This window comes from Aspergillus glaucus, assembly GCF_001890805.1.
Source record: "Aspergillus glaucus CBS 516.65 unplaced genomic scaffold ASPGLscaffold_19, whole genome shotgun sequence".
NCBI lineage: Eukaryota > Fungi > Ascomycota > Eurotiomycetes > Eurotiales > Aspergillaceae > Aspergillus > Aspergillus glaucus.
In genome coordinates, this window is record NW_019170471.1 from 376,451 (window position 1) to 403,537 (window position 27,087).

Genomic DNA, 27,087 nt, shown 5'->3' on the forward strand with positions numbered 1-27,087 from the left:
ATAAAGATTTTTTTTTTTTTTCCCAAGCCACCTGTTTAGAAGTCGTCGTCGAAGCTGAGACCAGCGTTGTTAGTGGTGGCAGACTGGGACTCTTCCTTCTTCGTGCTGCTCATGACACCAGCCTTCTGGTAGTCACCAACACGCTTCTCGAAGAAGTTGGTCTTGCCAGCCAGGGAGATGTTCTCCATGAAGTCGAAGGGGTTGGTGGCGTGGTAGTACTTCTGGTTGCCCAATGCGACCAAGAGACGGTCGGCAACGAACTCGATGTATTGGGCCATGAGCTTGGAGTTCATACCGAGCAGGGCGACGGGGAGGGCGTCTGTCAGGAACTCCTGCTCAATTGCGACGGCCTCGGTGATGATGTCCTGGACCACCTGCTTGCTGGGGCGGTGGTTCAAGTGAGAGAACAGCAAGCAAGCAAAGTCAGTGTGGAGACCCTCGTCACGAGAGATCAGCTCGTTGGAGAAGGTCAGGCCGGGCATCAGACCACGCTTCTTCAGCCAGAAGATAGAGGCGAAAGAACCAGAGAAGAAGATACCCTCAACAGCGGCGAAGGCCACGAGACGCGAAGCGAAGGTGGACTCCTTGTCCTGGATCCACCTGATAGCCCAATCGGCCTTGCGCCTAATGCAAGGGACTAAATCACCAGTTAGCAACTTGTCAATTGTATAACCATGGTATTTGGGAACATACTGGTATCAATAGCGTCGAAGAGGTAGGTGCGCTGCTTGGGCTCCTTAATGTAGGTGTCGATGAGGAGAGAGTAGGTCTCCGAGTGGATGTTCTCAATCATGATCTGGAAACCGTAGAAGCAACGAGCTTCAGGGACCTGAACTTCACCGCTGAAACGCTCGAGCAAGTTCTCGTTGACAATACCGTCCGAGGCGGCGAAGAACGCAAGGACGTGGGAGATGAAGAAACGCTCGTCATCGTTCAGGCGGTTGTTCCAGTCGTGCAGGTCCTTCGACAGATCGATCTCTTCGGCGGTCCAGAAAGAGGCTTCAGCCTTCTTGTACATTTGCCAGATCTGTAGAGAAAGCCAATTGTTAGTTTGATGCGCGTGGGAAAAATCAATTTACGCGTCAACGCGTGCCGCCACTGACCTCATGGTACTTGATGGGGAAGAGAACGAAACGGTGAGGGTTCTCTTGCAGGAGAGGCTCAGTAGCCTCGAGCTCCTGAATGGTAGGCTCCGCCTTGGGAGCTTGGGCAGGCTTCTCGGCGGGCTTGGTGACAGTCGTGTCGATGTCGGCAGCAGGTGCGTTCTCCTTGCCGGCAAAGTTGAGCTTTTTGACGGGGGAGTCGCTCATCTTGAGGTTCTCGAGGGAGCAGGCAGTCTATATGCGATTGTCCAGTTAGCAAGTACTTTTGATTTCAGACGCGTCGCCGTGAGAGGTGACAGATGCAACATCACGTACCTGCTTGGAGGGAGTGACCTGAGCAGCCATTTCGACAGGAGTGATTAAGACAATTAGAATAGAAGAGAGACAAGTAGAACAAGAATGCTTCAACAGAGAACAGCACAGGAGAAGAGAGAGAGCTTGAGAGAAGGGAATGGGATGAAGAACGACGAGAGGGGAGGAGGGCAGAATTAATACTTGCGGCGGAAACGAAAAGCGCGACGCTCCGTCGCGGTCACGTGGGAAGGCGCGCTTCGCGAGAAGGTGGCTGGTTACCCGATGCGGTTAGTGCGCGTCACGAACATTTCGATATTTGCCCTTTTGTTTGCCTTGGTGACTCCATCAGACCACCGGTCCAGCTGCAATCCGGATTGCGATCGTCAATTGACCGGTTTGTTCGCCAGGCACCACTAGGAATTCTCCACATGCCTCGTAACTGGGCGTGGTAGCTGGGCTACGAGGGGTATGCGCGGTCACTGATTGATCTTATCTGATCCGATGCCAGCGCGTCTTCAGCACCTACAGAATACGTGTCTAGACGCATGTAGATACATTTATATACATTTATATACATTTATATACCATTTGAAAGGTAATTTCAAGGGCAACACCTCTATGCGGATTTTCAATGCAAATGCCCTCCTGTATATCCTAAAATTGAGCCAATTGGTGCTGACACAGCCAATGCTACACGACTTCACGCGTCTGTCAATAAAGCACCACAATTCCCCACTCCTGAAATCGGACCTTGGCTTTGTCGGAGTCATGATTAATGATCAGATAAGCCCGGTCCAAGCTCTGCAACAGCTGAAAGAGAATTGGGTACGACGCGCTCCACTCCACGCGACGATTGGACAACCCCCGACCCTCCAAACGGATTTTCGGATATAACACGTCTTTCTGGGGTCAAAATAAATACGTCTAGGCTTTTACATTGGAGCAAGGTCTCTGCGACGCCGGAGTATGACGTTATCCATACAAAGAAACGCGTCTTTCGCGAGAGACCTCGATTCTCGATCCCCTTGCTCTTCTCTTTATTGCATTCGGTTCTGCAATATATTTGACTCCGTACAGGTTACCGACGACTTCTTTGAGCTATTTCGGTCCCTTACATATCCCTGCTGTCAGCCTGTCGCATGTGGATCTCAGAATGCTTCGCGATTGACCGCGTTTCCATGCATATTGCCGCATGAGCCGTCAAAGGCCCGACTAACATGCTACTGATTGGTTATCTAGTATTCCTTACTTGGAAGGGTTAAAGGAGATAGGTTCAAGGGATCCAATTGTATATGCAGCTGTCATGGCGTGGCTCGTACCCCGAAGTATCCCTCTCCACCACAGCACCAGCCCTGATACCAGACTGTGATCAAGCTGTTTTCTTACGATCAGTCCCGACAGTTCCTCTGCTTTCGTAATTGACGACGATGCGCGGCTTTATCGACTAAACCAGAGCTTACACAGCTCGCTAACGTACATCATCTCTAAATGCGTTTTCCCTGCCTGATCCGTGCACAACGAGGGGATTAGGAGAAATTCATTTAGAAACTTCGGGCTATGAATGCGGCTGGTGAGATGAAGTGCAAGCTCGGGGAACACCTTTCGAAGGTGTTTTCGAGGCAATGGTAGCGACTGACGACTGAAACGAAAATTTGGGGATGATTGCCCAAGCAGTTATGCTCGTTCGGGAGATGTGTAGACAAGGGGCCACCTTCCTTGGTTCGTAAATCGCAATACTTTTTGTGACAGAATCTGGTTGACGCATAATTCGTTTGTTAGTTGAATTGGCGCTTTGTAATCGATCACCACAGGGCTCATGTCGCTCATCTCTAGTAGAAGCCAGGGCTGATCAGCCCTGGCCGGGTTCTGTGGCTCATGTGCCTCAATTCGCTCTCCATCAGCGGCCGGAAGCAATCTGGGGCTAACCTAATGCTAGAAAATGCTGCACTTCAGAATCCGACTTATACAGAAAGCGAGATATCCGCTCAGCTACTGAAACGCAAACGAGGTTAGCAAGTGAAAGGAGTCCAACACATCTCACTTGATGGGCTGTTGTTTCGGCATCGAAAAAAAATACTGAACGGAGCTAGCCCTGACAACGAGTCCACCATCAGTGCCATCCAATAATTGGAAGATATGGCACGTTCCAAGCCGCCCTCGCATAAAGTCATGATTCTAACCCGGAAACCGCCGTAATGGAGTGCAATGGACTCAGTGAGATGCAGACATGACGACCATGTTCCTATAACCATATGGATCAAGCTTGTTGGTTCATCGCTATGTCCATTTGGCATTTACCCGGTCCATCCTCATGGACTGTTTCACTTCGCTGTGTAATCCAGGACAGGATGGATTTTAGTGAACTTCCCTACCGCGGTACGATGTGATTCCGATAGCTATCAGCTTCGGACGACACGAACGTTTCCTATGTTCATATAGATCACCTTGCAATATGTCCACTGGCGTTTGTTCATCGACAGGGATACGAGATAATTAACATTAGCAGCCTCGTCAGTCGATAGATCCTTAGCTACGCTTAGCGTGTACTTCGTGATCTTCCCAATGATAAATACCTTTTCCAACTCCATCTGCTTGGGTGCGTAATCCGATTTCTCTCCAGGGAGCCCCCCCCTCCTCCCCTGGTCGTGTTCCATCGGTGCAGGGAAGAATTGGCAATACCACCAAGCACCACAGCCACGATGAGCTTAACAGTCCCGCCAGAACACATCCAAAGTGCTTTGTGATAGCCCAATTCTCGCATTTCCTTTCTCGCATCTTGGTGTCTGGCTTGCGTCTTTGAAATGGATTCGATTAGGTGACAATTGTCATTTATGTGTAAATCGGTGGTGGCTCTTTGCATGGTTGGCAAGCGTAGGCCATTTTCACAACAGTGTACTTCCATATTCAGCACCTTGTTGTACCCTGTGGTTCCTCACGAATGATGTGATAGCATGTCACACCCAAAAAATACTCCTTGGTTGTGTCATAACATTACTCAAGGTGCCCTCTAAGAGTTCTCATCATCGGGCTGGTGTTTTCTATGCTCATCCACATACAGCTGAATGCTTGGGAATTCGACCAGCCGAGTGTCGACTTTTGTCGGATAAGGCTATTGGCATGTGGGAAGACCCAGAAAGCCCTTAGAGTTGAGACCGAGATCACGGTCTGACGTCTCCAAGGAGCCACTGGCCTATAACCTTGCCTTTTCCAGATTCCACCCAAATGCCATAGCAAGTGTTCTGATCTCTGCGGTCAAGGCTCTTGCAACAATCATTTGTGATATCTTTGAGTAAGGCTCATATCCTATTGTGTCGCGAAAAATGGTTTCAATAGGCATCATTAGTCCCGTTTCGGTTCAAGCCAACAAACTCAACGCTCCAATCAAGATATCGATATCTCGAGTCCCCCTCGACAGAAAACGGACCAAAGCCATTGATAACTGCGGTGAAGGTGTGCAGATCCAGGCAGGTGTCAGTATGCCCAAAATCTCCGCGGTCAACCCTGTAGATCGTCCTTTTTTCAGAAGAACAGCACTATCGGGTGGAATAGACCACTTCTTTTTCCCACTTAGCTATAGCCGCTGGTTATTTCTGGCAGTAACGGTGGCTGCCAGTGTCTCATTGCTGATTAGCAGGATATTACGCTGGGTGAAAACACACTGTTAATTATTCTTTTTTAGCATTTTCCAATAAGTTAGCCAGTAAACAGAGCAGATACTTTCCGATGGCTTGTACATACCATCGTAGTCATTGATCGCCAGTGGGCTCTTTGGCCGACAAACTCAGTCTCAGTCTCACATATGGATTCCCATGACGTGACAGTCGGAAAAAGAAGAATGCATAAAACCGGCTATGAGTTTTAATGGCCATTCGTACTAGGTATAGACCTTGACGCAGGGGTCTAACTCCGTGAGAATGTTCTTTGTGAGCCATGTCTGGCCGTTCGCATTGGCTTTTCAAAGTATGCCTCGATCTCGATAGCCAAGAGCGTTCAACCAGATTCGGTTCTACCTTCGAGATCTATGATAGTCGTAGGAGATGCATGCCCAATTTATGCAAGTAGGATGAGTATGCCTAGGCAGGTTGACGGAAGATATCAACAGATGACTTCGGCTCGAAGATGTAGAATTGAACCATAAAAGGAAAACAGGAAGAAAGTCTTTTTAGGGGCATATTCACTATCTCCATTAAAAACAGTGATATAGTGAATTACACCAATGAAGATGTCCACAAAGCATGTACAACTGCAGTCTATGTACAAAAGACCGACAGGGCAATGCAACCTGACAATCCAAAACCAAACGCCCCCATTATATCCATATATAAATGTACTATGTAACAAATGAGCGCTGCTTGGAAACAAATGCATTGCTCGGTAGGCAAAACCGAGATGGTATATTTTATATGCCGCTATTGCGCTGGGATATAGGTATCTTCACAGTCGCGACTTGAGGTCGTCGGAGAGGAACCTATCCTCAGCCCGGCGCATCAGTCTGTTGGTTTGTTCGGCCAAACTGAGGGTCAAAATCTGGGCAGTATTAGCTGTGAGTTGCTCAAACGCTGAGAGTGCAGTGACTTACAGTGTGAGGCAAGATACGGGCCAAGTGGGCAAAGAAGCCCTTGTAAATGGCGAAAAGACCTTCGGTCTTGACGGTCTTCGACAAACAGTCGAACACGCCCTTATAGAGGTCACCCGTCTGGTTGTACATTCTCGACATGATCGTGTCTGGAATTCAAGGTTAGCTGCACTGCACGACGCTTTGCGAGTTTTCAAACGTACCAGGAGGGTGCATAACGCAGGCGACAACAAATCCAGACGCTGCGCTACTGGCCAAGTGCAGGCCCGGGCCCTCTTCCATACCCAAGTGTCTTGTCAGACGTCTCTTAGCGAAGAAATAAGTGGGCAGCTGGACGGAGCTTCCGAAACCAGTCCGCACCATAGCAGCACCAACGCCACGGTACAAACCACCCATACCCTCCGACTTGTATATTTGGCTTAATCCATCGAACGCGTTGCGATATTGATGTTGCGTGCCGACAGGAAGGAAAGGAGAGTAGGATTGGAGGCGAGTCTTGACGAGGAAGAAGGGAGAACCGAAAGCGGCACCGATGATACCTGACGCAGCACCAGCGAAGACGTTGATTCCGAGAGATTGAAAGTTGGGGTCTTTATAAATGGCATTCGTGGCGCCAGTGCGCAGGGGTTCGTAGAACCCTAACCGGCAGCCGTTGAGGAGGACTTGGTAGATGTACTAATATGCGCCTTCTCGTCAGCCTTGCGTTTTTCAAGATTTGCACCGTCGCATATTGCCATGTCACATACGGCAGTCCCAATTCCTCGAAACAGTCCCCGAGGACCTTCATTCTGCAAGATAACCTTAATGCCGTGAAGCACACCCCGGTATTTCTTGGCTTGATCGGCTTTAGATTGTAACTCTCCCTGCAATTGCAACCTGCGTTCGCATTTCCAATAAGCCTCTGTGTGGCGTAGAACCGAAATCGGGGACAGGTACGCACCGAATCTTCACGGTCTCGAAACTATGGGTGACAGTGACCGCTCCGCATGCTGCAATGCCGCCGGCAATGAAGGCCCTGTCGCGTGAGATTGACTTGTCAGCATTTAATCCGGTTTTCGATCTTGTTTTTTTTGGGCTATAACGTACCCTGTGGTCGTCGACATGATCCTGACTGGGAGAATGAAAAATTCTCTTGTTGTTGGAGGCGACTGAGGGGAAGTTGCGGAGAGTTGAATCGGGAATCGGAGGTGGATCGGAGAGGATATGTCCCAAAATGGAAAAGAGTGGGGAGCGCAGTTCAGCCGCGGCCAATGCTGCCGGGCCAATTGTAAACTCTCTACTACATACCCAGGGGTACAATTCCAGGTTAAGAAGCTATATAAGAAGCTATACAAGGGCCCGGTGTTCAGTTACCACGTTTTCGGTATTTCCCATTACAAGTATATCTGCCTAGCAGTCGCCAGCGGCAATGTCTAGGCTGAAATATCTCGCACTTAACGTCCTCCGTTATCGCTCCCGCTACATTCTACTAACTATGTACGAACAAACTAATCACAGAGCTATACAGCTATTACAGCCCGAGACAGTATGACCAACGAATAAAAAGTCAAGTTTCTCTGTATTGGTATCGGATTCTGCGGCACTGTGTGGGCGTTCTCTGAACGCGGTTCGGCCTACAAAAGAGAAGACGAAGGGCCGGAGAAATCCTTGAACAATGATTTCCGCATGCACCGGCGTGCTCTCGGGAGCTTTCGTGACTTTTCAGATATTCTAACACCCCAAATCCAGATCCCCTGATGCTACCGCTTCATTCGGCCTACGGCCACAAAGTGGTGGAGCAAAAACCTATCCAGATTCCCAGCAGGATACTCACCTTGCAAGATGATTCATTGCCAGCGCATCCCCCATTCCCTAAATCCACTAGGAAGTTTCTCATCAACAAATACTGTCCACGGAGAATTCGTCGAGCGGTCTGGTTGAGCGATGCTAAAAAGGATTGCATGGTGAGACCATGTCTAGGCAGACGACAAATACAAACACAGGCAGACAAGCCTCCACCGTTTGAGATGTTTTCATTACGAAACTGTTCTTTATGTGCAGACCAAATGGAGGAAATTGGTATACCCCCAAGTGACATGCAGCAATACGCAAGGATAATGGCAGAAGCCCTAGCTATGCTACATTGGATTGGCCAGATGGATGGAAATGGTGTCAAATTTGTCCTGGCGCCTCCAGTCAAACGTCGGTCACCAAGTGCAATGTCGAACGTTTTGGGTGAGCATACCATGTGGATGTTTGATTTCGATCTTTGCCGGAAGATGCCGACGAATGTGCCAGGTGTAAAACAGGCGGTCAGAGCATTTTGGCGTGATGATATTTTTTCCCCCTCGGCTGGGTGAGTCTTCCCTTTGGATAGCTTTTAGATACCAGTATCTCTATACCAGTGAAAAGTGTACGGCCCTGTGCGATGCTACTGAGTGTCGGAAAAGGCTGCGTCTGTCGAGGCTTTTTGTTCGCTTACTTGAAATTGAAGGATAAATTACAGCGTTGTTTTAGTATTTCTAGCTACGATTGGATATGCATGTAGTGTTTATATTCCTGTAAGGTGTATACTGCGGTGACGTCAGCTTACCCTTTCAGCATAGCGTTCCTGGTCAAGACTCGAAGTTTTCTACAGCCCTTGAGGTTGCATGTGCTCACTGTATAATGGCCAGCAACAAAACATTCTTCGGCTCTCGTTTTACAGGGTCTGAAGTCAAAATTGCCGGTGCCAACCCCTCCGCATGGAACCTTATAAAGAAATTGAGCGAGCAGGTTAACCAACAAGATGAATATGAGTATGAGGAGTCCAAGTGTCCATCTGCTGCATGCGCTCTTTTCCAGTGCAGAGACAGCAGCAGCAGCAGCAAGACAGCAATATTGAAGATTTATATGCAGTCAGCTCCCTAGATTTCTTTCCAGTATAACACTATAGGTACTGATTTGTCCAGGATTCCATTTGCAGGCTCAGAATCAGAACAATCCGGAGTCAGAAACCAGCAAGCTTCCAATGAACTCACTTACTACGCCGACAATGAGCTTACGGCTCTGCGGACCTTGACGCGCAATGGCTGCGAGTCAGCCCCAACCCTCCTCAACTACAAATTAGATCGGCAAGATAAGACTGGGGTCGTACCTGGAGGGTTTATTCTGTATCTGTTGATGAATGAGCTGCCAGGTGCTCGCCTTAACAGCTCGTTTTGGAACTTACCGACAACTGAACGGGACGAAATTCGCCAGGCGTTTAGGATCGCATACGAGTATGCCCTCGCCTTCCCATGTAGTTTTGCCCTGTGTATGAATTGCTGATATGCCTTGTCTCCCCAATATAGGGATTGTGTTAAGGCTGGAGTTCGCAACTTAGCGGCGCTAAAGGATATTCTGTTCTGGAATAAAGAGTCACGGAAGATGTATGTCCTTTTTTGTCGAGCTCCCTTTATTTCATTATTCGTCTCCGAGGCTGACATATGCTTGCCATAACGACAGCTACATTACAAGTTTCCAACTGAGCCGCCTTGAAAAAGCAAAAGGAGATACCTGGACTGACAATATGTGGATTCAATGGGGCTTAGCAAGGGGTTGAGGTTCCAGCCGAATAAGAGATCTATAGGCTTCCAATAATTCGTCCTGACAAACGTAGCATCCTCTCCTGTTTCTCCCAGTATTCCACTCTACAATGGTCGGGCATTTGTGCCTGCGATGGTTGTCTTATGGTGAGAAGCTCCGCTAATTTATTTGCTACCGAGGTATATATACACCAGCATGGAAAAGGGTGCTCAGATCACACGCTCCACCATTCGACTGTATGTATTCCAGTGACGCTCATTTGGTACATGATACATTTACACACCGAACCCGCTGGGGTCACTTAGCCTTTTTGCTGTGCTATCATGGGTAGTTTCTACTAAACTATAGTATACAGTAATCAGGAATTAGATGGATTGCATCTGGAGCAGTTATATTTCAGTACCATACAGGCCTGTTATCCTCCCATTTTCCCCAAGCTTCTCCCCTCTCAGATCACAATTGGATGGGCTTCTGACTCTCCCTCCAGCTCCTTGAGCTGCCTGATGGCAACAGCCTGGAATTAATCCAGGTCATGGATGGCATGATGGAGGAGGTCAGGGTCTTTGAGGACTTCATCAGGGAAGGGCCATGTGAGCACATGGTTGGTTCCCATCTCAGTTATTTCGATGGAGGTGTTGCGGTGGTGGGCCATTTTATCATTCTAGGAGCGCGTATTTCTCCTTGTTTTGTCAGGTTGCAATGCGCTGTCGGTCTTTTGAACAGGGCAACCTAGCCTCTCGCAGAAAACCACTACCTTGATCTCCGCATTCTGTCGAAGCATGACCTGGCTGATCTGAATCCACTTCACGTGGCTTTTCTTCGCGCAACTTTTGTCGTCGTGCATTGCAGGTTTGTAGTGCTCCACGTTTAGGGTCCTCCATACAACCCTCGGCACAGAATACTTTAGCAACACGTGGGCTGCTAGCCAGATTGATGCTCCCAGCAACACCGGTCTGTCAGTGTGTTTTACAACAGGGCTATGGTATGGCACCCATTTGCCTGGCTGGACTTCTTGTTTCAAAAAGATGCTTTATTCGTATGTTGATACAAACCCGTACTTCAGATTCGCCGCCTTCATGTAGCCTGCGATTTGTCCTAAAGTTTGACTTAGCATGTATACGCTAACTTTTGTGCTTGATTGCATTGCCAAGTACATGCCTAAGCCGATTCTCATTGAGAATGGCATCCTCCAGGACGTGTTTATCTATCCAGGACACCTTCAACTCTCCGACTACCCTCAGACTGCCGTTTCTTTCAAGGACAATCACCACGTCAGGGACTTGGCAGCCGAGCCGTTGGTTTGTGGACGCCCAGTAGTCACTGAAGATGGTGTCTATGCCGCACGCACATGTCATCATGTACCCTATGTTTTGTATGAAACGAAATTGGACACATGCTTTTCGCCCACCGGAGTCTGCTCGTTGAGAAACGTACTGGGTGGCATGACCACTGTGCCATAACCTAGCATTCAAATCGCATGTCACAGGGACGATCCGGTGATTAACTCATTGACCAGCAGGTCTCGTATGGGGGGCAGTTTGCATTTCATATTGACGAAAATTGTGGTTCAATATCGTATATCATATGTAGAAATAACCCAGGGCGAGGACGGCCAGACTATCAAATATTATTCCCAATAGTTGGTGTATTTGAATCCTCAGTCGGTCTCGGGTTTACCAGCGGGTACGACTGGGCACAATTACCAAAGCGCCTATTCTGTTCTCCTCTGAACCTCTGGAGGGTCCGCTAGCGGCCAAGAAGTGGTCCCAGAATCTCGAATCAAGCTTGTCTGATTCTATCATACCAGGTGTGTGTGAACTGAACATACTGTTCATCACAGTCCATGCGTCTTAGAAGCGCGCCCTCCTCGATGAGACCTGGTAGTTGGAAGAAGGTAAAGCTTCTGCATTTTCCTTTGAATTAACACCCATTTCACCTAGCCGGTGAGGAACCATTCACTGACCTGATTAGGTGCTGACAGCTCCTCTTCCCAAACAGGAAATATACCAAACGACCGTCGGGGAATCGGCGCACCGGTCCCCGACGATGGGCGCCGAATCGGAACAGCAATTAATCCGCGCGTCGACAAACGCGCCAAAATCTCCAAAGCAGCAAACGATATCAAACCACTGCGATTGCAATTGACTTGCTGAGACCAAGTTACGGCAGAGCCTGATCAAGGGCGTAAACTGGGGGATCACCTTCTTCTACGATTTTTGTTTAAATACATTCTACGTCTCATCGCGGGTCGATTTCTAGCTCGGATAGCTATTGCGATAAAGATGGCGGAGGGCCAGCAAGCTCAGCAACCTGTGCAGCAGACTCAGAAGGTATCTGATATTATACGTACCTACCGTCCTACAAAGGTTCGCTCACTTGATGCCCTATGAAGATCACCAAAACCTGGTCTAATAGTGTTCTACCCTAGGCATTTCGACCCCCGAAGCAAGATCATCCCCATGTGACGTCGCTGGATTTCGATGACCAGGGTGACTTCCTCGTTGCTGCTGGAGAGGATGAGACAATTCAAGTGTTTGACGTCAAGGAAGGGAAGGCCACCAAGTCCGTTCCTAGCAAGAAGTACGGTGTCCATCTGGCACGATTCACGCATCATTCGCGCCAAGTTCTTCACGCGAGTACGAAAGTCGATGGTAGGTTGAATACAGGGGGATGTCCCGTTGGTGCGTTTGGTTTGAGAGCTCCGGCTGACAAGTGAATGCAGACTCGTTGAGATTGCTCGATCTTCACAACGAAGGCTACGTGCGGTATTTCTCCGGCCATACTGACAAAGTAACGTCTCTGGCGCTGTCGCCCGGAAGCGATGCTTTCGTCTCATGCTCGAAAGACGACACCGTCGCGCTTTGGGATCTTAATTCGCGACATGTTCAGGGAAAATTGAAGCTCGCAACGCCGTACTTGGCCACCTTCGACCCGTCAGCCTCAGTCCTCGCGATTGCGTCTCAGTCGACCTCGTCTGTTCTCCTCTACGATTTCCGTAACTACGACAAATCCCCGTTTTCTACCTTTGACCTTGCGCCGTACGAAGAAAGATTTACCCCATCCACCAGGGGCAGGGCTTGGACTCGTCTGGAATTCTCTAATGATGGAAAATATCTACTTGTGGGAACAGACTATCACGGCCATTTCATTCTGGATGCCTTTGATGGGGCTGTGCGCGCTTTCCTGATAGGGAAGAATGGCTCTCCTGGCAGGGCGGCTCCCGTTTCTACAACCGGAAAACCTCTTGGCCAGGGAGATGTCTGCTTCTCGCCTGACGGACGATATGTCATTGGAGGCCCAGGAGATCAGTCGGACGTGCTTGTGTGGGATTTGCAGCAGCCTCCTGACTCGAGTCTCCTCTTGCAGCCCACTCACAGACTACCCAGCCGGGGTCGGACTGCCGTGATCGAGTACAATCCGAGGTTTAACATGCTTGCAACTGCTGATAAGGAGACGGTCTTCTGGCTCCCGGAAGACGGCTCTAAACAACCTGAGAAATAAACAGAACCTGCCATCTTTAGTATTTGGCATCTCAGCAATCTCCGGAGCCGACGAGAATGAGTGTTGACAATCCGCCTTATTGCATTTCATCGAATTCATGGGTCTATCGAGCGAGTATTTTATTCTCTCCGGTCCCTTTCTTTGCCAATCAAACTTCTGGGCGTGTCACAAACCCAGACCGTGGGTCCTACCAAGTCTTCATCGCCATTTCTATGATTCTCCACCGTGGTCTCTATCTGCCTGACCACAGTACGATTGCTGGATATGGTCACTAATCCGGTGACCCATCCATACAAGAACACACTATAGTTGATATCGGATAGCATCTCGGCCACACTGTCGACTATGGGGGGGAGTTTTGCTTGTTTCCGTCCGGAATCGATGACGGATTTTGCTTCGACGGTCTTTATCGGAAGTCTCCATTGTGCCGGGACCTCATAGTCGGATAGTTCCTGGAATTTCTGGACGAGAGTGTCTGAATCCAAACCATCGAAAGGAGGAACACCCAACAAAATATCCGTCCGCTTCTTTTCGGTATCTGTACCGATGGTATCGACAATCTCTCGCATCCGCTTCCCTGCCTCGTCTGTACATAGCATTTCCCGGTCAACTGTTGCTGGCCAGATCTCTACAGGCAGTAGAGGATGTTCCCTTTCGATCTCGATCTGCCTGTTGATGGCGGTATGGTGTTCGGGCGAAGGGTGTACGGATTTGTAATGCGACAAGTCCGATACCATAGCAAGAAGCAACGTGCAGTCCACATTCAGCGAAGGGGTGAACCGGATGAAATGGCTAGGGAGGAGATGGCTCAGCGGATTCTCTGCTGTTTGTGAATCAGGCACGTCCGCGTATCTTCCCCCGCATTCAACTGTAATACCATAGCCCCGGATCGTATCAATAAGATCATCAATATCAGAACTCTTCTGTTCCTCAATCCGTGGCAGCACAAAGCGTATCTGAGGGCGCCTATACCTCACCCGCGTAGCATTGGCAGCTCTCCGCATGTCCATAGCCAACTTGATCAATCCGACCTCATCATCCTCGTCCTCGTCCTCGTCCTCGTCCTCGTAGTTCCGTAGGACCGTCCTGCCTTTACCTTCGTCCTCGTCGTCAGATCCGGGCTCTGACTCCTTCTCCCATCCCTTTTCAGCCATTTCGAAGAGCAACCGGCTCTCCGAGATAGTAGACACCTTCACCCATTCCTCCCCATCATCAGCCACAATATCAACCAAAACACTCTTCCGCTTATCCTTATTCGGCAGCTTCTTCCCATCCTCCCCATCCTTCTTCCCTTTCCCTTTCTTTTTCCCAGCACCAGCACCTGCATCCGCATCCCCATCCTCCAAACCACCCGCACCCTCACCCCAATAAAACCTCTTCCCAAACCCCGCCAACCCCCCACAAGACCCCTTCGCAATCCCCCAAACAGCCTCATAAAACGGCAAATTCGACGACCTCAGCGCATGGATATACCGCGCCTCAACCTCCTCTCCCGCATCCCCCTTCTGTTCTGCAGCAGCGAACGCAGCTTCGATCTTGTCACTTAGTTTTTCAAGTGTTCGCAGTTCAGAGACGATGCTTGAGCGGAGGGAGCGGATTTCGATGAGTTGGGGGTTGCGGAGTTTCTGTGAGAGGAGGGATTGGAAGGTGGAGATTTCGGTGAGGATGAGGTTGCATTTTGTTAGGAGGAGGGTTGCGAGGCCGCGGCTGGTTTCGGGGTTGGGGTGTTTGGAGTCTGGGTGTTGCTGTTGTTCGTTGGTGGGGTTTTGATCGGTTTGGGGAGGATTGGTCCCTTGTGAGAAATTGTCGGGCATTGTTAGCTATATTGAGGTAGATGTATGTATACACCGGTGCATAGTACTTCTGTTTTTAAGGGAGAAGTAGGGTTATATAGGATTGCAGGGTGGGTGAGGCTGATTTGGAACTCTAACTGTCAGTCATTGCGGGGCGGATCAACGTCCTCCAGCTGTTGAATGACTCAATTGCCGCATTGAGACGATATCAGGCGTGGTTAGAATAAAGACTTCTGGAAACTTCGGTAATTGAGTCGAGTTTACTGAGGCTCCAAATAATGACCTCATCGAGCTAGATATCTGATTTCCGGTCACGAGACCAACAAAAAATTGGGCTTTCATTTAACAGCTACAGATCATAATATCTGGAAAGAAAGATTAATCTAAGCTAGCAGAAATACACTTGAGCTAAACACATTCATATGTCCGTGGAATCGAATTATCAAAACCGTCGACCGATGCGCGCATGTTGTAATATTTTCATTCAACCCCCTACATCCCCTGTCACCTGGCAGGCAAATCAATCCGTACGCTTTGTCAATCTCTCCCTCTCGCTGGCGTCGCCTTCTTGCGACTTGCGATCGGTCGAACCGCGTCGTGATTCTTCATCCTCATCGCCAGACCACTTGTCTCCGTCCTCTCCAACGGCGAAGATCGTCTCTCCGTCGAGCGACTCTCTTTGACGAGGTGCGGACGGAACAGGTTTGGGAGGCACAGGGGAAAGATCGCGGCGGTGCTCTGTTCCGATATGGGTCTCTGGAGCGTCAAAGGCATCTTCTTCGTCCAATGCACTGCCAAAGGAGCGGATTTCAAAGCCATCATCATCTTGCGCAAGCTGCAGTCATTATTAGTATCAGTGTAGCTTATAAAGGATGTCTTCACATACCTCGTCACTCATCGCGAAACGTCTGTTATTGGCGGTAGGTCGCCACAGATAAGCGACGAAAGCGATGTCGCATAGGTAGACCAAGTTGAGCCAACCGTCCAAGACAAACCATCTAGTCTTCCAGTGGTCCGGTACGAAACTGGCGTCGCTGCCGCCCGCAAAAGCAAACGAGTTGATGAAAAAGAAACCGAAAATCACGACAATGCTGATCAAAATGCACCACCAAAGCTTCTTGTACATTAACGCCTTAGTCTTTTGCTTCCTGTCGATGAGATCCTTCATTGTCGCGTTCAGCGAATTAAGAGTCCACACGTAGAAGCCAGTCAGGGTAGCGGCAAGCGGGAGAACAATCAGGAGCACAAGCGGACCGGCGCTATCTGGTGTGATTGACAAGCTCGCAACAGCGTAGATGACACCGAAGATGAAATGCGCAATGGCGAGAATGCGGACGTAGATCATGGTTCGACCCAGAGACGGCTTGACGACACCGTAGCCCATGCAGACAATGAGCAGGAGGAAGAAGGAGAACGAATTCCGCCCGGCGTTGAGAACGGCAACAAGCACCATGAGTACTTTTGCACCAATGTTCAAGCCATGACGGTTTTGGAAATCTTGATATTGTTAGGCGAATTGACAAGAAAGACAAGAAAGTTGACCTACCATAGAAGCCCCATGTCATCAACTGTTCAAGGATCAAGAACACAAGAATAGCCGTGATATAGTTCTGGACCGGCACTGCTAGATGTTAGCGTGATCTGAACGAGAAGGTTGCGCGCCACTTACAGATGTCATGGCGATTTTGCACATATAAGAATGCCCAAAAACTATCCATCGTAATCAGCATATGTACTCAATCCACTTCTCGCACAGATACATACATTCCAATCACGGCATATACTATCGTCAAGCCACCATAAAACGGCAATTTCGCAATCTGCGCTGCCGGTAGCTCACCGTACGCATTCCGAAATTCGACCACCGCTGTGTAGTCCTGTCCCGAATACCCGTATGTGCTCACACAATAGAAGCCGGTATTCTTCACAGGATAATTCACCGCAACTGGATTGTTTAGGTGGATGGCTTTCGAGATGATGGGGAATTTGGATAATTCCGTCACGTTCGGGGCGAGAATAAAAGAACCGATATCTTGATCCGTACAGAGGCCTGCGTCAACACTCGCTTCGTCGCAAATCGTTTCAATTTCCTGAACAGTTTTGTGTAAGCAGTCAGATTACCCTGCTCCGGAGCATGTGATCATTCCCGGGGCAATAACTCACTTCCGGGTTGTCCGATACAGCCCTCCCGATCAATTCCTCATCGGTCCATTCAAAAATCACCAAGCTGACCAAAGGATCGGTATCACCGGTCTCAGAATCATGCGAAAACCTTGTCAAGATAAACGGATCGACGCTTCCTCCCCAGGACTTGCGGCTGTACATCCCCGAACATCGCTGGCGGTGCGCATCGTCTTGTTTCTGTCAAAGAAGAGTATTAGATATGTCCCATCCATGCTAGTCATCCGAAGCATAATCGCACCAATTCCACTTCATTTGCCAACACACTCCCTGCGAAAAGGGCAGACAGACCCAAAGTCTGAAGCCAACCCTTCATCGTGGCCGAACTAGGCAGGCGGGTTCCCGATAAGAGGAGGGTCTAAACACGACCCAGGATCATAAGAAGGAAGGAAAAGAGACTCGATGGTAATGCGAAACAATTTCAATGTCTCCAAAGCTCAACAAATGCTAGAATTTGCACTTGCGACATCCGTAGAGCTAAGAAGTAATCGTGGTGTTTGGCGTACGGAGTACAGCCCGGGGAAGCCGCGTGTTGCTAGGCGGGCCGTTGACGCATTATCTAAGCCCCCGATCAGCGGCACGAAATTCTGCCTCTTTTTTTTCCGTTTTCGACGAGGGGCAATTATACTAACAGCAGCACCAGGCATAACCACTGCTTATTATCGATTATTACAGTCCCAAAATGCCTGCGAAAGAACTGAAAAACCCGTGCGTGGACTGTGGCGACGCTGAATTTGTGGTGGACGTACGGTCCCGCCGCCTGTGCAAGTATGTCGCATTTCTACAAATCCCGGATGGGACTAAGGCAGTTGCTAATATGAAATCTTACTTCAAATAGGCCGTGTTATGAACGATATGTGAGCCTCAAGGTCCTCCGGCGCATCGAGAACTACCGCCGCCCCAAATCCGTACCGAAAGGTCAACCGTATAAGCTGTTGCTTCCCCTCTCGTTTGGCCTTTCTTCCTCGGTGATGCTGCATGCTATGAATGCCCAGTTGGAGCGTCAGCTTTCCAAACCATACCCTATGGTGGGCTTCGAGCTTCATGTGCTGGTCATCGAACCGTCGAGTATCTCTCCCTCGAGCGCTTCCGCCGGACAACGCTTCGATCTTCTCCACAAAAACTTCCCAAGACACTCGTACAAAATGCTCCCGTTCCATAGTATTTACGAATACGAACCGACTATACAAGACGTTATGACACAGTTCGCCGGAGAAGGGTTTGTGGACGATGCCTCTCTATCTTATAAAGAGCGCCTGGATGCTTTCCGCGCGTCTATCGCAACGGCAACTGCGAAGGCCGATGTCGACCAGATCTTGTTGAACAGATTGGTTGTCGCTTACGCGAAGGAATTGAACTGCGATGCGATCTTATGGGGTGATTCGGACAGTCGCCTGGCGGCGAAGACCCTTGCTAATGTCGCCAAGGGGCGTGGCTCTGCATTGACATGGCAGGTTTCTGATGGCAAGTCACCGTCAGGCCTCGAATTTAATTTCCCGCTGCGAGATCTGTTCCAAACAGAGCTGCACAGCTATGCTAATCTCATTCCGGAACTTATGGCTATCATCATACCGGACGAGCCACCATCAGAGAACACACTCACCAAGAACCTGTCGATTGATGAGCTGATGATGCGGTACGTCCAAACTCACGGCGAGAAATACCCTGGTGTTATGGCAAATGTGACGAGGACCGCCAACAAGCTTCAACCAGCAGCAGTGTCTGCTGGGGCCCGGCGATGCGCATTTTGTGACGCTTTTATGGGAGACTCAGAAAAGCAAAGCGAGTTTTGCTATGCCTGCGCTAGATCTCGCCCCGATTTGGCTTGCTGATTTGGTGCGAACGCCGGTATCTTTCTGAAGATGCACCAAGAAATGAAACGAAATGAAATATGATATGGGACACAAGCGTCCCTGTGCCAACCAGACTTTTCATGATTGAAGTCATCGATATACATTCGTCTACCAAGTCCAACGACTCTACCGTTCTACAACAGAAACCTTGGGTAGAATACGCACCCAATGGCATGTTTTGCCCGGGGATCGTACTCGAAGTTAACTCAATACATCGAGGTTGCTGGGGATCTTCACGGCAGTCGCCCCCAGGAAGAAGACCCCTGATCAGAGCTTATTAGTCGGCTTGGTGGCTGTCTTTGACAAAGATCTTTCAATTCAAACAATCCAGTCTGGCTACTGCCTGCAACACGTCTAGCTCTGGAAATAGTAGGATCCCTCACAGGAACTCGACCAGAATAACCCACATTCTCCGAGAACGCAGGCTGCGAGTATGGCTGTCATTGCAGTCTATCATCCTCTCAAAAGTCAATTGTTAACATTGCTGTTGTACAAGACATTGTGCTTTCCGGCGTCGACACATAAAACATGCATGTCCCATTGTGAATGTGTTTCTTCTCAGAGAAATAAAGAATCATCCAAGATGAACTAATGATTACCGTCTGCCTTTTGTGGTTTTCAAAATGTGGCCAGATTAGTAAGCGGAGTATATAGTTAATTCCGTATGTAGACATAGAAGAACACATGTCAGATCTCAACGGTTCTTATGGGGTTTGTCAAAAACACATGTTCTGAGGCCTCTCGTAGAATTGAGGTAGATAGAAACAGTCACAAGTCCGTTTCGGACAACAACAACTTGCCAATTCTCTCTGCCATGTTTTTTTTTAATCCAATCGCATCACCTTCAATGTCCCCAATCAATAGGGGATTCTTCTTGAAGTCATTAGTGCCTTGACCCCCACAGGCTGCCAAAATTGGAGGCGCACATTATGTTGCATTCCTGGGACTTTTGGGATGTCAGGGTTTACAATGCCCTCAGCTCAGCAGCACAAATGCTTTCAAGAACATAACTATATCCGGCACTTTTTTTGAGGAGAGAAATGGCTGATCCGGTTGAAATATCGTCAAATCTCAGGTGCAATTATCTGCCCACTGCTGGCTGTATTCGAAACGACAGGAAACCCCTTCTGGGTCTCCAGATACAGTCATCCGTCTGTAGTGGTCAGATAATGTCGGTCCCATGTTCAACTTGGGTTTTACTACAGATGCTAGATCATCGATATTAGGGTGCTCCTTTATCCACGCAACCATTTGTGCTACCTCCTGCATTTCGACTTGCGGATAGTGGTCTCACTGGCCCTTCTTGCACTCAATCAGAGTTTTGATTATCTGAGTGGTGCCCATGTCCTGAAGTGGCTTGTTTATCATGGACTTTAATCCAAGGGGGCAATTGATCCGTTAAAGTAATATGCCCAGAGATTACCAGTGTTTTTTGTGAGTGATCGACTCTGTGAGTGCGTTAAGGAACTCAATCAAACTGGCGTTTAGAGTGCCATCTGTACTATCCATCTTCGAGTTGCTCACTAACAGCTAATTGGTGCCTCAGTATGGAATTGAATGTACCGGTTTTTCGTGATTGTTCATTCCCATCTGACTCGATGTAGTCTCGGAAGGGAATGCTCTGTGTAATGGCGTTGCAAGCTTCTTGCGTTTTCGAGGTGATTCTGTGCACAATAAAACTGGGTCCCCGGGGCTCACTTAGCAACAGAGCGGGCAGCAAACCGTCTGGAACGAGAGGTACTGTTCTTTGGCTACTTTGGACCCGGATTTCAATTTCTGACGCGATGATAGGGACCTGTTCGACAAGGTAGGCAGCATTTACTCGAAACGGTCCGCTCAGGTTCGTTTCTATTTGAACCTCCAAGGAAGAGATTCGGCGTCTTCATTGGTGGGTAGTCTTCGAGTGAAAATGCCAAGAACGTCTTCATCTCCCCAAAAGCAAGAGTTTTGTGGCTAGAACATGGCACGGACGAGATTTATGTGAAAAGGCTACACATAATCTACTCCTACAAGTTAACTGAAGTGAATGAGTTGCGAAAAGCCGTCAAAAGCATGACTATTGCCATGTGTTTGGTTTGGAAGGATAAAAATTCAATTCATGACAAGTTCTATATAGAATCCAATATTAGTGAATGTGGGTATAAACGGAAACAGACAAATATGAAACGCCTCCGAAAAGTTCAGTAAATAAGTGTTCGTGAAGTAGATTACAACTAGCCGAGATACCTTTGCCATTCAAGCAGCACCATGCTCGATATCGCCTTCCCTGTTTTTAGATCCACCAAACCAGCGGCCTTGCGAGCGACTCCTCTGCGGATGTCTCGCTCGTTGAGGTTCAGCAGGAGTTTCAACGGTGCCGTACTCCTGGTCTCCACGGTTTGGGTGATCACCCGTTGTGCCATTATCGTATTTGTCCCATTCTTCGGGCAGACTCATATCTTGTTGACCCCTCTGGTTCTTGGCATTCTTCTTTCCCTTCTGCCGCAGATGCTTTTCCAGAATGACGGCGTTACGCGAGTTGCACTTGTACATCGCGTCTGCAAGGTCTCCCACAAATGGAACAAGGCCGATGACGAAGTCGATAATAACGTTGGATATCATCTTCGCGTGAAGGGAGCTCGGTAAACCTCCATCAATATTGCCGCAAGACTTCACAACCATCAAGGCGAACAGGGTATCGACTATATCTCCGATGCTGTAACACATTAGCGAGGGAAGAGGCATTGGGTTCCTGGGGTTGAACTTACACAGGAATCAGTGCGATTACACTGCTCCAACCGAATTGGATTCCACACAAATTGAAAAGGCAATAATCCAGCCTGTATGCTCTGCGCTTGACCTGCGTGAGGACTTTAGCGTCATTGTCCGACAGTCCAGGCGGGGCGGCCTTTCGTCGCTTCTGAGTCTTTTTTCCGATTGCGCGGTTCAAGCGTGAAGCCGGGACCTCTTCGAAGTACGGGTCCTGGAAGCATAATTCTCGTTAGCCAACGTATATAGTCTCCAGGAATAGATAGAGGTGTCTTACCTCTTGGCCAAAATGGTTCCTTGCCGATTCCGCCAACACTCTTTTACCAAGTACACCCCAGAGTGACATGGTCGCTTATCGAATTGTGGGAAACAATAAAAACGAGGATCCCTTCTCAGAGAGTTGTGTTCAGATCAAGGTGGTTATTCAAAAAGTTTGGGTTGAGTGTTCAAGGGTTCTATATATACCATCGCTTGGGTTAGCACTCGTACTAGACCTAAATAAGGGGAAATCGTTTCAATAGGCGCCTGGCTCACCATAGAAATCGCCACAGTGGAAAACTGAAGCTTGTTGGCGCTGCGGTGGAGGGGTTATATGGGCCAATTGCTAGAATAGAAACAGGGCAAAAAAGTGTAGGGGAAAGACAGGTTATTTGTTGCATCCCATGGTTGATCTTCAAGGGCTCGACGTCATCCCACGTTTCGTCAATTCTCACTAGCCACATTCCACATCACAGCCACGATGTGGCACTCTGATCTGACCATCTGTGGCTGATGATGGCTTGGTGCCATGTGATTGGGCAACTGTGCCACACGGACAACCTGTTTGCCGCTCACCAGCTCAGCAGCTCCTCTTTCGGGCTCTTCCCATTATCTGATCTTCCTGGTTGTTGGACACCAACTCAACCTGATATTGTTTTGTTTGCTCGAATCAGACTCTTCACTGCACTTTCTATTGATATCAGTCGCAGACATTTTTTGAGGCTGTACACTTCAGGGGTGGCGCTTTCCAAGCACCCTTCCTTGAAGCTGCATCATCGCTGCGTGTCGTCTCTCCGCACCATCTCCTCCTATCCGTCGACCGCGTTGAAATGCTAAAAGACGTTTCAGAGTCTGACAGAAACAAAAATGCAGTTAGAAGACTGTGAGTGATGCCGTGTCGTCCTTGGCCCCCGCCCAAGCCGGCTTCTTGGCGGCCCAAGGACGTTGGAGGTGGGAGGTGATGTTAACTGAGTGCCTGGTCAATAATAGGGCTAGATGACCTGTGTGTCCGATTCATTATAAACCTGCCTCATGAGGAGCTCGAGTCTGTCGAACGGATATGTTTTCAGGTGGAGGAAGCGCAATGGTTCTACGAAGACTTCATTCGGCCGTTGGATCCGGCCCTCCCCTCCTTGTCACTGAAAGCGTTCGCTCTCCGAATCTTCCAACATTGTCCACTCATGTCACAATGGTCCCACTACCATCATATCACGGCGTTCTCGGAGTTCTTGGCCTACAAGACTCGTGTTCCTGTTCGAGGAGCGATCATGCTGAACGAAGAAATGGATGAGGTCGTTTTGGTCAAGGGTTGGAAGAAAGGTGCCAATTGGAGTTTTCCCAGAGGTAAAATTAACAAGGATGAGAAGGATTTAGACTGCGCTATTCGAGAAGTCTACGAGGAAACCGGGTTCGATGTGGGGGAAGCTGAACTGGTCAAAGACGAGAAGGATGTCAAGTTCATCGAGATCACCATGCGAGAGCAGCACATGAGGCTGTATGTATTCCGTGGGGTACCGCGTGGTGCTTACTTTGAACCTCGGACCAGGAAGGAAATTAGCAAGATCGAGTGGTATAAGCTGTCGGAACTGCCCACACTGAAGAAGAGCAAGCAACATGATCAAGGCTTCGCGGTTGCCAATGCAAATAAATTCTACATGGTTGCGCCTTTTATGCACCCGCTCAAGAAATGGATTGCGCACCAGAAGAAGATCGACGCAAAGAATCATGTTGGCCATAGAGCAGCAGAGCTGATGGACGAAGCTGCCCAGATCGCCAGCACCATTACTCCTGTACAGGCATCCGTTGAAATGGCTGCCCCAAGTGATTTGCCCGAAGTTGCACCTTCTGGAGATGCATCCGCTCATCTCAAACGTCTCTTGAATATAAACAACGTGCCCAATCAATTATCTGCTCAGCCATCACAGAAACCTACAGCCGATCCCAAGTCCAATGCTTTGTTACAACTTTTGAAGGGTGGCTCTTCTGAAGAGCCTGCTAAGCGGGCTCTAATGAATGAGCAAACCGTTCCTCCGGAAGCACTATCTCAGCGTTTCCCGCTTCCGGACGTCTTTCCTGATCTTCCCCGGCAGACACAGTATGCTGAGCAATCTGCATCTTTACCACAGAATTTGCCGCCGCTGTTCCCCGGGATGGTACCGCCTCATCTACAGCATGCTGTGAATGTGCCAGCCGCCAATCAACCCATTCCACAGCGTCCGCTGGACCATCAGTTCCCACCTACGACTCATATTGGCCCTTCAACTGGATTCCAAGGCCTTCCGCCTTTCTCTGCACCACAACCTCCCGTACCGTCGTACAGAGAAGAACCTCTGCACACTATTCCTCCGCAAAGACCGGCAGCTGCCCCGTACCAGAAAACCGGTGATCCTGAATTCTCGCATCCAGGTCAGCCTCCTCAGATTAAGGGCGCATCTATACCGCCGGCAAGCAAGTTGCCGCCACCTAAGCTTACCAGTCATTCCTTGGCGTTGCTGAACGTATTCAAAAACGAAACTCCCAAGACCCCCCAAACCTCAAGCGCAACTATAGCCCCAGGAGCCGGACAAAACCCAGTTCAGGGACGCAAGCCGTCGCAACACCAAGACCAATTGTTGAACTTGTTGAGGGGCTCTCCAGTTCCTGCTACTTCCGCGCCGGTGCCGGTAGAACTGGCCGCTGATTCGACACCACCAACCAGAAAACAAATTCTGCAGCGACCTAACCAGCGCTCCCCTAATGCTGGCAAGGGCTTCAATAGTGAAGGCCAGACCTCAGCCACTATATCAGGACCTTTGAATATGCCACAATTTGAAGGGATTGCGAAACCAGCGGCCAGGAGAATGCAGAACGGAACAAACCGGAAGGCTCATAAAGACCGGCAGCCACAAACACAGCCTCTTTCTTCACCGATCACTATATTAGCCAGGCCACAAAGCGCAAAGAGAGACCAGTCCTCAACGCCGCCCCCGGGCTCACGGACACCTTCTCAGTCTCGTGCCAGCAAGGCAAAGCAAACCGAACCACGGAAGCCATTTCAACCGCAAATCCTGCGTCGTACCGAAAGAACTGGAAGCGAAATTGATATAGCCCTTCGGCCTAAAGCTGCCCTTGAACCTGACCAACGCGAGCAAGGAATGGAGCCTCCAGTCCATGTCGACCGTCGACCAAGCCAGACGGCTGCGCAGCGGGAGGCGCTTTTGTCTCTTTTTGGAAAGAAGTCGGATGCTTCGGGCAGTCCATCACCGGGGCCGGTTAATATCCAAACTTCGGCCGCGAAGCCATCAAGCTCATCTGCTATTAGCCCGCTCTCGCCCAGCATTGCTCCCAGTGTTGGGGCACCTGTCTCTCGGCGTGGTACACCCTCGGAGAATGATATGGAGACGCAAGCTTCCCATCGTGTTTCTTCGCCGGATAACAAAGCATTTTTGCTTGGATTTCTGGAAGGAGTTGCAAAGGGAAACAAATAATTCCAGACATGTTATATACAGGTTTCCGATCACTGCTCCCATACATTGAACATAGCTACCGAGAAATCCCAAATTAGTCCAGTCTTTTCCTTGAAAATGATACCTCTGTATATAGCTATTCAAACAGCTACTCCGTACTGCTGGCTTGTCTGTCTGTCTCCGCGTACTGCTCCGAGGTTGTTTATGTCATTGAACATTATTCTGCCGACTACACCGCCCGTGCGTCGATGTCATTTTGGATTTGTAAACCGGGCCCTACGATTCAACAACATCCAACCTTCAATTATTGACGACAACCGCGGCCATGATGCGCCCTGGCACGTCTACACACTCAATATGCGCTCGCTGCTTAAGCCGCGGTCGATTCTTTTCGACAATCCCTCAACCGCGCGAACGACTTCCTCCGTCGCCGCCGCGGGCAGGGTATACTCGACTCACGAACCGGGGACTGATCTCCATTAGCGGGGTGGATAGCACAACATTCCTCCAGGGTCTTATTACCCAGAACATGCTAGTTACGAACGATCCGAACCACTCGCCTCGTCACACCGGATCCTATACTGCGTTCCTCAATTCCCAAGGCCGAATCCTGAACGACGCTTTCATTTACCCGTTGCCGAAAACCGATAGCGAGGCTGCTTCTACCAATGACCCGGCGTGGCTGATTGAAGTGGATAAGAATGAGGTGCCGATACTTTTGAAGCATCTCAAGAAACATAAGCTACGGGCGAAGTTGAAGTTGCGGGGTTTGGAAGACGGTGAACGCACGGTCTGGTCAGCTTGGAAGGACCATGCAGAACCTCGGTGGGCGACGTATAACCTTGAGACTGATACGTCCTCTCCATTTTCTCCGTCGTCGCCGATTGCGGGTTGTGTCGATACAAGAGCTCCGGGTTTTGGTTCCCGGATTGTGACCCCGGGTGCGGAAGATCTACGGAATCATCTCCCTGATGAGTCCCAGGTTACGGGATCTGAAGTTGGTCTGGACAGCTACATTGTGCGCCGGATAATGCACGGGGTAGCGGAAGGACAAAACGAGATCCTCCGGGAGTCTGCTCTGCCTATGGAAAGCAACATGGACATGTCGCGGGGAATTGACTTCCGCAAGGGCTGCTATGTCGGCCAGGAGCTCACAATCCGTACTCATCACACGGGTGTTGTGCGGAAGCGGATAGTGCCTGTCCAGCTATACACTGATGATCACAGTACCGTGACGTCTATCGATACCCCCGTGTACGACCCGTCGACAGCGATCTCTCAGCCACCGCGTGAATCGAACCTTTCCAAAGCTGGAGCGCGCAGAGGCCGCAGTGCAGGAAAATTCCTGCACGGTATTGGAAACATCGGTCTTGCACTGTGTCGGTTGGAGATGATGACCGACATCATGCTTACCGGAGAAGGCACGCAATTCAGCCCGGAACAGGAATTCAAGATCTCGTGGACTGGTGAGGAAGAAGGTGCTTCTGGCGCGGGTGAGGTCAAGGTGAAGGCGCTCGTACCACCTTGGACGAGGGAATTTATTTACTCTGGAATGAAGAACCAGAATGCTCGTAAAAATGAAGACGATGGTTCCAGGGCAAAGCGTCTGGTGGAGCAGTTGGAAGAGGAAGAAGAGGAAGATGAACGTCGAAACGATTAAAAGTGTATCTCATTACTGTACATATAACGACTTTGTATAATAACATTTGTCCATCTCTTTTCATTCAGACAAAGAACAAAGAAATTGTAACTATAGGGGTATCTCCAAACTAACATTCGCAAACTAAA

General features: G+C 49.3%; 11 protein-coding genes across 11 annotated transcripts; 6 read left to right on the forward strand and 5 right to left on the reverse strand.

The window, feature by feature from the left end:
- Positions 1-35: 35 nt before the first annotated feature.
- ASPGLDRAFT_68706 (ribonucleotide-diphosphate reductase subunit RNR2) lies at positions 36-1,448 on the reverse strand (the record flags this gene model as incomplete). Its single annotated transcript, XM_022549287.1, has 4 exons — positions 36-637; positions 694-1,027; positions 1,104-1,337; positions 1,419-1,448. The coding sequence occupies 4 exons, from the start codon at positions 1,446-1,448 to the stop codon at positions 36-38; spliced, it is 1,200 nt and encodes a 399-aa protein (XP_022398099.1).
- Positions 1,449-5,562: 4,114 nt separating this feature from the next.
- Positions 5,563-7,126, reverse strand: ASPGLDRAFT_177167 (putative mitochondrial oxaloacetate transporter (Oac)). Its single transcript, XM_022542889.1, has 6 exons — positions 7,060-7,126; positions 6,914-6,988; positions 6,720-6,849; positions 6,177-6,648; positions 5,977-6,122; positions 5,563-5,924 (listed from the first exon to the last, which is right to left on the reverse strand). The coding sequence occupies exons 1-6, from the start codon at positions 7,074-7,076 to the stop codon at positions 5,832-5,834; spliced, it is 933 nt and encodes a 310-aa protein (XP_022398100.1). The 5' UTR covers positions 7,077-7,126; the 3' UTR covers positions 5,563-5,831.
- Positions 7,127-7,274: 148 nt separating this feature from the next.
- On the forward strand, positions 7,275-8,562 carry ASPGLDRAFT_50457 (uncharacterized protein). Its single transcript, XM_022547313.1, has one exon. The coding sequence runs from the start codon at positions 7,710-7,712 to the stop codon at positions 8,310-8,312; it is 603 nt and encodes a 200-aa protein (XP_022398101.1). The 5' UTR covers positions 7,275-7,709; the 3' UTR covers positions 8,313-8,562.
- Positions 8,563-8,604: 42 nt separating this feature from the next.
- On the forward strand, positions 8,605-9,773 carry ASPGLDRAFT_50458 (uncharacterized protein). The gene is made up of 4 exons (XM_022547314.1): positions 8,605-8,849; positions 8,904-9,212; positions 9,285-9,362; positions 9,439-9,773. Exons 1-4 carry the CDS (start codon positions 8,620-8,622, stop codon positions 9,533-9,535), a joined length of 714 nt encoding a protein of 237 aa, XP_022398102.1. The 5' UTR covers positions 8,605-8,619; the 3' UTR covers positions 9,536-9,773.
- Positions 9,774-11,801: 2,028 nt separating this feature from the next.
- Positions 11,802-13,020, forward strand: ASPGLDRAFT_132789 (WD-repeat containing protein SWD2; the record flags this gene model as incomplete). Its single annotated transcript, XM_022541148.1, has 3 exons — positions 11,802-11,885; positions 11,948-12,170; positions 12,242-13,020. 3 exons carry the CDS (start codon positions 11,802-11,804, stop codon positions 13,018-13,020), a joined length of 1,086 nt encoding a protein of 361 aa, XP_022398103.1.
- A 119-nt stretch (positions 13,021-13,139) lies between these two features.
- ASPGLDRAFT_68709 (uncharacterized protein) lies at positions 13,140-14,834 on the reverse strand (the record flags this gene model as incomplete). The annotated part of the gene is made up of 2 exons (XM_022549288.1): positions 13,140-14,317; positions 14,369-14,834. The coding sequence occupies 2 exons, from the start codon at positions 14,832-14,834 to the stop codon at positions 13,140-13,142; spliced, it is 1,644 nt and encodes a 547-aa protein (XP_022398104.1).
- Positions 14,835-15,118: 284 nt separating this feature from the next.
- Positions 15,119-17,537, reverse strand: ASPGLDRAFT_50461 (putative integral membrane protein (Ptm1)). Its single transcript, XM_022547315.1, has 7 exons — positions 17,236-17,537; positions 16,977-17,174; positions 16,578-16,903; positions 16,483-16,523; positions 16,360-16,434; positions 15,700-16,310; positions 15,119-15,648 (listed from the first exon to the last, which is right to left on the reverse strand). The coding sequence occupies exons 1-7, from the start codon at positions 17,308-17,310 to the stop codon at positions 15,334-15,336; spliced, it is 1,641 nt and encodes a 546-aa protein (XP_022398105.1). The 5' UTR covers positions 17,311-17,537; the 3' UTR covers positions 15,119-15,333.
- A 139-nt stretch (positions 17,538-17,676) lies between these two features.
- On the forward strand, positions 17,677-18,826 carry ASPGLDRAFT_132662 (uncharacterized protein; the record flags this gene model as incomplete). Its single annotated transcript, XM_022541136.1, has 2 exons — positions 17,677-17,762; positions 17,833-18,826. 2 exons carry the CDS (start codon positions 17,677-17,679, stop codon positions 18,824-18,826), a joined length of 1,080 nt encoding a protein of 359 aa, XP_022398106.1.
- A 1,778-nt stretch (positions 18,827-20,604) lies between these two features.
- ASPGLDRAFT_50463 (DUF4112 domain-containing protein) lies at positions 20,605-22,243 on the reverse strand. Its single transcript, XM_022547316.1, has 5 exons — positions 22,130-22,243; positions 21,873-22,050; positions 21,595-21,809; positions 21,074-21,542; positions 20,605-20,955 (listed from the first exon to the last, which is right to left on the reverse strand). The coding sequence occupies exons 2-4, from the start codon at positions 21,939-21,941 to the stop codon at positions 21,083-21,085; spliced, it is 744 nt and encodes a 247-aa protein (XP_022398107.1). The 5' UTR covers positions 21,942-22,050; positions 22,130-22,243; the 3' UTR covers positions 20,605-20,955; positions 21,074-21,082.
- A 217-nt stretch (positions 22,244-22,460) lies between these two features.
- Positions 22,461-25,572, forward strand: ASPGLDRAFT_50465 (decapping enzyme complex catalytic subunit DCP2). The gene is made up of 2 exons (XM_022547317.1): positions 22,461-22,736; positions 22,844-25,572. The coding sequence occupies exons 1-2, from the start codon at positions 22,721-22,723 to the stop codon at positions 25,318-25,320; spliced, it is 2,493 nt and encodes an 830-aa protein (XP_022398108.1). The 5' UTR covers positions 22,461-22,720; the 3' UTR covers positions 25,321-25,572.
- A 55-nt stretch (positions 25,573-25,627) lies between these two features.
- Positions 25,628-26,959, forward strand: ASPGLDRAFT_132589 (YgfZ/GcvT domain-containing protein; the record flags this gene model as incomplete). Its single annotated transcript, XM_022541127.1, has 1 exon — positions 25,628-26,959. The coding sequence occupies one exon, from the start codon at positions 25,628-25,630 to the stop codon at positions 26,957-26,959; it is 1,332 nt and encodes a 443-aa protein (XP_022398109.1).
- Between the last annotated feature and the right edge of the window lie 128 nt (positions 26,960-27,087).